The sequence below is a fragment of the Crinia signifera genome, chromosome 4 (genome assembly GCF_055691185.1).
Source record: "Crinia signifera chromosome 4, ASM5569118v1, whole genome shotgun sequence".
In the NCBI taxonomy this organism is placed as follows: Eukaryota; Metazoa; Chordata; class Amphibia; order Anura; family Myobatrachidae; genus Crinia; species Crinia signifera.
Window position 1 is genome coordinate 109444745 of NC_139220.1, and position 12256 is coordinate 109457000.

The following is a 12256-nucleotide window of genomic DNA, read 5'->3' on the forward strand; positions in this document are numbered from 1 at the left end:
ACTGATGTGAATGTTCAAATATTCTCTATAAAGCGCTGCGGAATATGTCTGCACTATATAAGAAACTGTTAATAAATAATAAATAATCCAATTATGACTGTGGGTAATAGATTTGCCGGTACTTGTTTCCTAGCACGGCGCCCGTCGTAGGTGATCGCATACCTTAAGTTAAGGTATGCGATGGACGCGACCGATGCGATTTCAGCCTTTTCCACGACAATTAAAAAATCGTGTCCATCGCATGATGCGATGGACGCGATTTTACATAGGGAACAATGTTAAATGGGGCAATGGACCCCCATTGTTAACGCCACCCCACGATGAACACCCACCCGAGGTCCTCCGACCTTTTCATACCCCCACTATCCACGTCGGCGTGGAGTTGATTTTATATAGTGTGGCGAGCGCAGTGAGCCACCGAGCCCGAAGCATGGCGAGCACAGGAAGGGGATGCGTAATACCTGTGAAGTAATGCTCGCCACGCTTCGGGCTCGGTGGCTCGCTGCACTACTCCCCGCCGACGTGGATAGTGGGGGTATGAAAAGGTCAAGGGACGCATACCGCCGCCCATCGCGGGCTAGCTGCGCTCGCCACGATTCGGGTTGGCGTTCATCGTGGGGTGGCGTTAACAATGGGGGGGCATACAATGAAAATTGGGGTTTGGGGGGCATGTAACATTGGGCCCAATGTAAAATTGGGTCTCGGGGACCATTTTACTTTGGTTCCAATTTAAAAATCACATCGCATGCGATTTGGTTGAATGCGATTGACGCGATTTTTTGGGACCCGATGGATACAATTAAAATCGCAGGCGCCGTGCTAGGAAATAAGTACTAATTTGCCAAAGGCTATCCAATTATTCCTGATGCCTGTGTCTGTATCTCAAGATACTCGCACTTATCTGGGATTACCCTTTGTGTGCACCATGATAACACATAGGATTAAGGAGTCATCCCCAATCCCCTATGTTTTCATGTGATCCTGGGTCCACTTTACACTTTAGATCTAATTCGATACTGCAATAATGAGCATCAATAATTTTTAACAACCGGAACTGCATCGGGGATAATTGGATATGCCCCAAAGAATGAACATTCTGCAAGTACATGCTTACTTACATCTACAATGAGTATCACATTAACCCTTTGAGTGCCAAGTGAATTTGTCAAAATTGGTGTGAAAATTGACAAGCAAATATTTTAATTTTTTTTTATGACCTGGAACCTTATATAAGAAATATAATCTTTTTTTTAACACAACATTTTTTATTAACAAATGTGAGCGACGCTGGCATTTTAAGTTGATATTTTGCACCTCTCTCACAGAGATTTTGGCACTCAAAGGGTTAAGGTTTTTCTACTCTTCCTAGAGACAAGAGATTGTTAGGCAGCTACTGACCAAATGAAAGGTTACAGTATTACTATAATACATATACAATATTGTAACAATCGAAAAGCATTCAGTCAATCCCTGTAGCATCAAACATAAACCAAATTAGAGAAATCTCTCCCAAAAGCAAGTTTAATCTCAATATGAATGTGACATGCATTGGCTGTGATTTCAGGTTTACTAGAAATAGCTATGAACCTATTTCAGTTACATTATCCTTTAAATACACACTGTATTATTCAAGCAGAAAGAACAAATTGGTTACAGAAAAGGAAAGATTATGGCAGGAGAAATGCCACCATGCTGAGTTATAAAAGTGGGGTTTTAAAGGGAATTAAAAACAACTGCAAGAAGGTATTTTTTGTTGTTTTTTTTTTTTTTTTCCCTAAGCAGGTGGTTATTGTCCTGTGACAAGTGTCCATACCACTGACATAATTACAATTTTAGTAGATGTTTTGGAATAGAGTGGAGTTGTGTGGCTGAAAGCATTTATTACAGTACAATAGATTTTGGACAGAAAGTCTTTGTTCTATAACTGGGATGAAATTAGAACACAGTAGCATCCAAGCAGGATCAGGTGCTTGATCAGCATGGCCCCATAGTGGGGTCACAGATCTGTACACTATTTTTATGGCCTAATAACCGGCAGATTTCCGCACGGACACTTATCAACATATACTGGTGTTGTGTAGAGCCTCTAAATGCAGATTTACCATATGGCAGCAGAATTTGCTGGACAGCAGCAGTTAGTTATAAATATACTTTATCTGACATGAGTTGAAAGGAGAAACCCGGCATTAGCGAGGTGAAGCTCCCCGCAGCGATCCAGCAATAAGTCAGGCCGCTGACATCATTGGGGGCAGGGAAAAGCAGTGGCACATCAGGGGGATGCGTTGCTCGACCCGGGTTTCCCGTTAACACTGCACAGCAACCCGGATAAAACCCTTCTTTCAAACCGGGTCTGATTGCTGGATCTGGGATTTTCCAAAAAGCCCCTTTACACCACATAGTGCCCTGGGTCGATCCAGCAAAAACCCAGGTTTTTTGGGCTGGTTCTAATCCTCACACCAGAACATTTTATGAAGTCTACATTATGCCTATGGTAGTGAAAATATTTGATGTGAATGAAGGTAATAGCACAATACAGATCACACAAAAGTGTACACATTGGTAGTGCCAAAGAACTGAGAAAAGTATCTCGGTTATACAGAGGTACCAGGTACAGTAAGACTCTGCTAGGGTCAGTTGACTTTTTAGCCAGAACTGTATCTGAGTGGCAATGTGATGTGACTAGGACACACCAGGAGACTGTGCGGATTACTTTCATATGCGACACTTGTAAATCTGTGTGCGATGGAGCATTTGACTCTATATACAACATAATGTGCTACGATGTAGTGACCGTGGCTTTTTTCCATGCCAACTTCTGTTGTGCCTCTTATACAGATTCAGACACACAAAATATACAAGTGTCACGTATCAAATCAGGAGGATCTCCTGGTGTGTCATAATTGCCATGAAGATACATTTGTGGCAAAAAAAGATTGAGAACGCCAGCGCCTGACTCGAGCGGTGTGGTGTATTGATGCTAATTTCCTGTAGTGTTCATATTACTGATCTGCAGCACTCATACACTGCATATCTTGAACGCATCCTACATACTAAAATGCCAACTCTTCTACTCACCTCTATGGGGGAAATGAAAGTGTTTTGTATGCTGACGGCCACAGATGCCTGACAGAGCAATACAAGCGCTACATTGTTTGGCTGCGTACAGCCACCTACACTACTGTTCTGTTCCATCATTTTTATGGACTGGTAACTAGTAGAGTTACACTTACCCCTCTAGAGTCAGGCGGTGGTGGGTGGCACTGCAGACATAAATCAATGGAAAAATGGCTGCCGTGGCCATTTTACCGGTGCTTTACACATGCTTGTCTACTTGCTACCAAAGAGGAGGGGGCCCACACATAGGCCCTTATTCTGATCGGTGCGGCCGGAGCCGATTATGCGGCCAGGACCGTGCGTGCGAAACCCCGCCTTCCATACGGATCGCCAACTCCGTCCGTATGCGGTAAGAAGCTGTCCGAACGGACCGCACGTGTATTTTTCACGGAATACGCCTCCTCCATCTAAGGGAACCTCCCCCATCATTCGATGGTCGCAGACCATCGAATGCAGGACCGTGTGCTCCACCAGCACCCGCAACCTCAGACCACACGGACATTTTTCCGTGCAAAAGCAGGGATCTGGGCGGGCAGCTGACATCCGACGATGTCATATGTCTGCCCCCTACACGTGCGTCACGGCCGCATTACCATACGTACGCCCAGCGTTTTCATGGGAACTCCCATGAAACGCGGGGCGTATGCATATGGTAATGAGCCCAAATAGCCCTTCACGCCCCTCTCCACCCCCTGTTCGGAGTGTTCACATATCATGCGGGATTTGGCCGTACGCCCCGCTCGCACATGCGCAGAGACGCCTCTGCACATGCGCAGACACAAAACATCGGCGGGCCGAACGCACGCGGATATATCCGCACCGATCAGAATAAGGGCCATAGTCTGCACACAGGCCCTCTCCAACACTTCCCCCAGATAGAACATCTGCTTAATAAACACACATGCTCAGAGAGCGGACCTACCTGGACACACCCATCTTCTCTACCAACAGCTGCCAGGTGCTGGTCAGAACTCATGCAGCAACATGTTAAGTTGGACTCCTGTCTGCTGCTTTGACAAACAACATCTCCAGTTTTTCCATCAATTAACTGACAATATATAAAAAAAATATTATTAGACAGATCAGTTACCTCCTTGCTAGGCATGATCAATTACAAAATTTATGTTTTGTAAATGTAAGCAAGAAGAAAAAAAAAAAATCACAAGGTAATAATATAAAAATACCCAGGGTGAAGACATATCCGTTATAACAATCTTACATCCTTCCATTTCTACGACAAATATATGTACAGTATGAATATATGTTAGCAGGCATAAATAAGAGCCACAAGATTATCCACTTAGCCATCGTGTCACACATTCAGTACTTTTCAGTTAGTGCTACAATTTATGGAAATGTGATTATAGCTTTTCAGAGACTCGGATTTGTACAACGCACATACAGAAGGCTGGCTGTACCAAGATTCGCAAATTATATAAAAAAATGAAAAGGTTTTCAGACACCCGAGTCAGAGCTCCAATTGCTTTTATTCTTCAAAACTAGTAACCAATGAACAAGGATATAGAGAGTAGCTTGGGGAAAATATTAGTATTAAACTTTGGGCCTAATTCAGAATGGATCACTAAATTGAGAAAAAGAAGCATCTCTCTATAAGTTTCAAATTTAAATTGTTAATATTTTGTTAACAATTTGCATGACAAGTACAAATACATTAACTAATTGGTCAGAAAATGGTAAACAGCTCTCAACTGCAGTCTGAGGTACCCCAAATCGGTCATGTTTTCTGGATTTCCTTAATCATACACAATTTGTCATTTGTACTAGGTCAGTAATTATCCCACCGACAGAAATCTTGAAAACAAGACCTGTTTAGTGGTAATCGAGGAGTGAAGTTGAGAACCATTAGTATGCAGGAACTACTGTCACAACTAAATATTGTGGACTTTTTTTTGGAAGAGTGGGGGTGGCAGAGGGATATGTGTCATGGGTGTACATTTGAGACTTCATAAATAGAAAAACCATCAGCCATAACATTAAAAGCACCCGACTAATATTGTGTAGATCCCCCTTGCCTCACCTTGGGTGGGATTCTGGTTCACTAGCAACAAAATGTAACATGTACAGAGAGTTGCATTTGGGTGAAGTTTTTATAAACTGATAGCTATATTGCAGTGTAAAAATAAAGCAGCTAGCATTTTCCTTGCACAGAAATAAATAACTCACCCAAATCTAACTTTATCTGCACATTTTACATCTGCCCCACCTGCAGTGCACATGGTTTTGTCCATGAGGGAGAGATAATTTGCATTTGCAAGTGAACCAGAATCAGGTCCCTTGTGCAGTCAAGCCATAGACTCCAATGGGACCTCCAAAAGGTGTCCTGTGGTAATGACACCAAGACAATAGCAATAGATCCTTTAAGTTGGGAGGTCCCCACCTCAATGGCTCGTGCTTACAGTGCATCCGGAATGTTAGCGCTTCACTTTTTCCACATTTTGTTATGTTACAGCCTTATTCCAATATGGAATAAATTCATTTTTCACTCATAATTCTACACACAATACCCCCTAATGACTGATTGTCTCGAGGCACAAATTGGGGAAGGGTACAGAAAAATATCTGCTGCTTTGAAGCTCCCAATGAGCACAGTGGCCTCCATCATCCATGAATGGAAGAAGTTCAGAACCAACAGGACTTAGAGCTGGCCGGCCCTCTAAACTGAACGATTGGGGGAGGTGATCAAGAAGCGATGGTCACTCTGTCAAAGCCACAGAGTGGCCAGACAGAAGCTACTCCTTCGTAAAAAGCACATGGCAGCTGGCCTGGAGCTTGCCAAAATGCATCAGAAGGACTCTCAGACCATGAGAAACAAAATAATTATCTTGCTGAAAGAGGTCACTACCATCAGCTCCAGGCTGTCCACAGGATGTAAAACATAAAATCATTCAACAGAAGGTCATCTTCTTCCATTTGCTCCATGGTTTTGTTCTAATACTCACGTGCCCATAATAGTAGGCTTTTAAAGAGGGGGGCGGAGATCAGAATTGACAGTCTCACCGGTCTGTGCCTATGCAGCGCTCTGCAAGCATCGTATGTGTTGACACCTGTCTATCATATAAATAAATATCAAGCTTTTTTACCTTTCTATCACAAACAGCACTAAGGTTTTCAGCAGTTTGTGTTACAGTAGCTAGGGATAGGACAAGATGGGTTAGCCTTTGCTTCCCATATGCAACAATAAGCCTTGCGCACACAAAACCCAGTTGCTAGTTCACCAGTTGTAGTTCCTTGGACCTCTTCTGGTATTTACTAACCCCTGCATACTGAGAACACCTGTTGTGTATGGGAAATGCTATGACCCAGTTGTCTAGCTATTACAATATAGTCCTTGTCAAAGTCGCTCATATCCTTACACTTGCCCCTGTTTCCTGCTTTCAACACATTAACTCCAAGAATGAACTGTTCCTTACATAATACTGTATATCCCACCCCTTGACTGGTGCCAGTGTAACAAGATAATCAATGGTATTCAATATGCAAAAGAAAGGATGAAATAGTCCCAAGACGCAAAGCCGCAATTCTGCAGCCGTACACTGGAAAAAGAGGTTCACCGGGAGCCTCTTGTAGACAAGATTGCAGAGAAAAGAACCAGTATGTGATGGGCGCTGGTTTCCTGTTTGCTTCAGTAGTATCTCATATGTGGGAAATATATGAAAAATAAACATACATAAATTAGTGATGTATGTGTATTTGATCAACACAAAGCGAGAGAGAAATTCCCAAATGGATATCGTACCCTCACTCACACAAAGTAATGGGTGTACAGACACAGCAGGGTATCTTTAAACTTCATAGACCACCTCCGTGTAAGATAGAGTGACAAAAATGAGGTTGTACCGTACTCACATGTACGATCACAGTTGTAAGCACATACGGGTATCTTTTGGAATCCCACAAACAATAATTGGAGGTTATGTCAAATGTCTCCAACCGTCCCAGATCATCAAAAAAAAGAAAGAAAACGTTCTCTCTTATTAAAAGTTTTATTGTGGATAAAACATAGATGATGTGCAGGGTGCAACCTGTACCCAATAGGTGTTACAAAACAGAAAAGGAATCATACCTGAATAGGCAGAGTATGGCCATCCACTGCCAATCAGGTGTTACAGGTATGTTCACTTCACAGCTCCTCTCCACCAACGCGTTTCGATAGGTGAGCTGTCTTTCTCAAGGCTGGAGAGCAGTTGTGCTTAGTGCTGGTATTTATACCAATGGCTTAATCATGTTGGTCCCTCCCAGTAAAGGGGATGGCGTCCAACCGGAAGTCCCAGTATACCACTGGGAATCGGTATATAAGGCTTTACAAACAAATACTAATAATATGATCACATTGTATATGTTCACTTTAACTCCTCCATTTTAGGGGGGATTCGGCACTTGCGCTATATAGTAGGAAACCAAGGAAAAGCTGCATTCTTTATCAGGAAGCGGCGGGTGACACGCATCTGAGATGCAAACGTCACTTCCGCCGCTTCCCCCTCGCCACTCACAGTGCGTCATTTCCGCCGCTAGAAGTTAGCCTAAGGATGCGAGTGACCCGCATTAATGTGCGGAACGTCACTTCCGTTATCCTTTTTGTCAATGATGAGATTCGTTCTCTCAAAGGGCAGTATTCAATGAAAAAGTTCTCCGTGCATGGAGAGCGTTTTATTTCGCTCTCCTTGCACTCTCCATGTTCCGGAGCCTCCTGCTCCCACTATTCAATGTATTGAAGACTCGCCGCCACTCGCGGCGAATCTTAACCCCTGCAGCGGACGAGCGTCCGCGGCAGGGAGCTGGCAGGGAGCCGGGGGACGGAAGCAGCCAGAGAGATTATAGTCTCCCTGGCTGCTCCAGAGGAATGTGGAGGGGAGGGGGGCTCTCCGGGACCCAGGCAGCACAGGCTGCCCCCCCCTATAGCCAGCGGGGGACCCAGTATTCACTGCACCCGATCGTGCATATTAACGATCGGGTGCAGTGAATATATGAATATGTAATGAGCGGCTCGAGCGCTCCGGCCCCCTGCTGGCTGCACTGTGTTTTTAAAATTAAATATATATTCATGTGCTATAAGCACATGAATAAAAATAACATGCCCCTTCACAGAAAAAAAAACTGATTTTTTGACACCAAAATAAAAAAAAAACCTTTTAGTTTAAAAGTTCACATTCCAGCTCCCCATCAAAAGATGGAGAATTGCTACACGGAGAGACACGGAGAAAATCACTTAGAAAGAATATTTCACATTGAATAGGGTTGCTCGCTTTTGGAGAGCAAAATGCTCCGTCCAAGGCGAACAAAGCACAAATTCTCCACAAAACACGGAGAACTTTTCTCATTGAATACTGCCCAAAGACAACCTCCCAGCCCACAAGCACAATCTGTCCACCAAAGAACGAAAGGTCTCGAAAAAAATATTGAGATCATCATTAAACCCGCCGATAAAGGCGCGGGGGGGGGGGGGGTTATTTTAGATAGAGCCAAATATATGGAGGAGGTATTCAGACAATTGACGGTAAAACTTACAAAAAATTGAGAACCGATCCCTCTCAAAAGGTACTGAAAAACCTAAAAAACCTTATTTCCACGTACACTGAAACGTATACTGAAACGGGGACCTTGTCTAACGAGGTAGCAGATTTTTTAATAAAAGAGGATTACTCTGTGCCGGTAATTTATTTATTACCAAAAGTACATAAAAGTCTCACAGAGCCCCCGGGTCGCCCCATTATCGCTGGGACCAACTCCATAACGTCGAACTTGTCGTTTTTTATTGACCACCACTTACAACCTCTTGTGGTCAGTAATAGGTCGTATTTGCAAGACACTAAACGCGTTGGTAAAGAGGAGCTGTGCAGTGAACACACCTATTGGGTACAGGTTGCACCCTGCACATCATCTATGTTTTATCCACAATAAAACTTTTAATAAGAGAGAATGTTTTCTTTCTTTTTTTGATGATCTGGGACGGTTGTAGACATTTGACATAACCTCCAATTATCGTTTGTGGGATTCCAAAAGATACCCTTACGCGCTTACAACTGTGATCGTACATGTGAGTACGGTACGATCTAATTTTTTGTCACTCTATCTTACATGGAGGTGGTCTATGAAGTTTAAAGATACCCTGATGTGTCTGTACACCCATTACACTCTGTGAGTGAGGGTACAATATCCATTTGGGAATTTCTCTCTCTCTTTGTGTTGATCAAATACACATACATCACTAATTTATGTATGTTTATTTTTCATATATTTCCCACATATGAGATACTACTGAAGCAAACAGGAAACCAGCGCCCATCACATACTGGTTCTTTTCTCTGCAATCAATGATATTCACTTTACTGGTCAGTGTTTTTTTTTTTTTTTTTACTGGTCATGATTGAAAAATGCCTAATCCCGGGATTGAGTTTGTCAATATAATGACAAACTTTAATCCCCCTCTGTCCCCCCAAACCATTGTCACTTACAGTACCTGGGCGGCGGTGTTCAGGAGACCCAGCGGCTTTGGTCGGGAGGCCCAGTGGCGGTGCTCGAAAGACTCAGTGGTGGTGATCTAGAGAACCAGGCGGAGGTGTGGCTGGTAGGCGTGGAGCAGCAGGCTGCCTGCACAGTGTGACCTCTGCCATCAGGTCACAGCAACGCACCAGGATAAGGAGCAGCCAGGCAGTGTCTGAGCTGGTCTCTCAGCGCTGCCCAGCATTAGTTTTGCGCATGCGCAGGGCAATCCTGGAATCCCGGGATTGGCCACCCTACGTACAACCCAATTTTCTCCTCTCTATCCCCAATCCTAAACCCTTTCCCCACTGGGGGAGCCCTTACAAGACCAACGGCTCTATAGCAAGTGCAATCAACAGAGGAGATAGGGAGCAGCCCTGTCTAGTCCCCCGCCCCAGAGCAAAGGAGACAGTGGTGTAGTCATTAACAGTCACCCGGGCAGCGAGATGGGTCTCTAAGAGACATACAGTACCAAACCAGGAGAGCGAGCCTTCAATTGCCACAGGACCCTAGAGCGCTTAATCCGGTCATTAAGGCCTCTGATGTTCATGATGTAACGGTCCAGAATGGACCATAATGTCAAATTAACGTAAACGCTCAGCATCAATACACCTCCCAGGCACCCCCACAGAACAAATTCAAAATGAGAAATGCATACAAATGAAGATACAAAAAAGAAAAACAATAAAACCCATTCCATCCCACCCTATATACCCACCCAAACAAAAGTATACCTGAACCCTAACATAGCAAAATCAAACTCAGATAAAGGGCAGAATTCAATGAAGATAATCGCGGCGTGCAGCGAATCCTGTTTAGGATTCGCTGCACTGTCGCCGTATTCCGGAGCCTCGCTGTCCCTCTGCTATCCCCATATTCAACGTCGCAGGGGCTCGCTGCCCCTGACGGCGAATCTTAACCCCTGCAGCATCCTGCAGGGAGCCGGGGGAAGGCGGCAGGCAGGGAGATGTAAGTCTCCCTGCCTGCCCCAGAACGCATGTGGAGGGGAGGAGGGCTCCCCGGGACCCAGGCAGCACAAGCTGCCCCCCTGGGAGAGCCAGCAGGGGACCGGGTATTCACTGCTCCTGATCGTGCATATGTAATGAACGGGAGCAGTGAATATATGAATATCTAATGAGTGGCTCTCGGCTCCGGGCCCCCTGCTGGCTGTTATGTGTAAAAAAAAAAAAAATAATTTTTAAATTAAACATATATTCATGTGCTATAAGCACATGAATAAAAATAACATGCCCATTCACAGAATAAAATTCCTGATTTTTTGACACCAAAAAACTACAACTTTTAAAATATTTTAAAAGTTCACATTCCACTTCACCATGAAAAAATGGCGATTTGCTACACGGCGAAAATCATTTAGAAAGACGGCGAGAATTGCACGTTGAGTAGGGTGATTCACTTTCTGACACAAAAAAATCACCTTCCAACGCGAAAATAGCTCAAATTTGCCATAAAACATGGCGAATTGGCCTCATTGAATACTGCCCAAAGAGTCAATCTACATAAAACAACAAAGGGAAGAGAAAAAAAAACCCAGTAACAGCCAGCAAAAGAAACCCCCATAACCAGCACGCCTAGAGCAGCAAACAAAACACATTATCTTCTGCATTGTACTTAATCAAGGGGTAAAATAGTTACTAATACTAAACATTTATCATCAGCAACAAACAAAAATGGCAAAGTACAGTTTATAAAACACAAGGAAATACTGAAGACAATCATTGGAAAAGAAAGTATTAAACAAATTGGAGCATATTCAAGGGGGAGCAGCATGCGGGCCAGCTGCATATCATTCCATGTCGAAGCAGCTTGTGATGAATCAAAAAAATGGGTATGGTTGCCTGCAATCACCCAAAGTTGGGCAGGGTAAATCATGGAGTATAAAGCTGGGCAGGGTAAGCCAACTGCAGAGTACATAAATGTTGCTTGACATGGGTAAATTGAGAACAGGACCTCTGGACCTCCACAGAGAAGTCCTGAAAATCAGCAAATCTAAGGTCATCATGCTCCAGAGGACCCCGCACCCTAACAAGACGGAGAACAGCATCACGGTCTTTATAATGCAGGAACATTGCTGTTAATGCCCAGGGCTGTGCACCCGGAGGCAACGGGCGTATTGAGGAGTAAATGCATCCTTCCCAAACAAAGATATCAGCCAGGATTCAAGAAACTGATCTGGTTCCGCACCCTCAGCCTTCTCCGGGAGGCCCGCAAATTGGACATGATTTCTGCGAAGCTGTCCTGCATCTTCACTGACTGCTTGGATTGACACGTCGACATTTGAGACTCCACAGTTGATATACGATTAGGAAGAGGTGTATATGAATCTTCCAAAGTAGATATACGATTTTCTGTGTCCCCAACACGATCCTTTAATTTCTGCATATCCTGACTTATAAAATAAATCTCAATGTGCACTTCAGCAACTTTGTCAGTCAGACACTTTTCAGAATCAGTGACCGCCTGTAAAAGTTGTGTCATGGTCACCTCAGGAGGTTCAGCAATCTCAGGAAAGGAGGGAGAGGTACAGTATAGAGGTGAGGTGGGGAGGAGGAAGCAGAGGAAGCCGGGGTCTGAACCCCCCGTGCAAACTTTGCCAACCATGCCACGGCAGGTGTGCCAT

At 44.1% G+C, this 12256-nt stretch overlaps 1 protein-coding gene across 3 annotated transcripts in view; it reads right to left on the reverse strand.

The window, feature by feature from the left end:
• Positions 1 to 12256, reverse strand: part of APAF1 (apoptotic peptidase activating factor 1) — a 90372-nt gene that overhangs the window by 12814 nt on the left and 65302 nt on the right. For all 3 annotated transcript variants that reach the window (XM_083182196.1, XM_083182195.1, XM_083182193.1), the window contains exon 21: positions 4037 to 4162. In XM_083182196.1, the coding sequence (XP_083038322.1) occupies positions 4037 to 4162 (126 nt within the window). The remainder of the gene's footprint in view (positions 1 to 4036; positions 4163 to 12256) is intronic.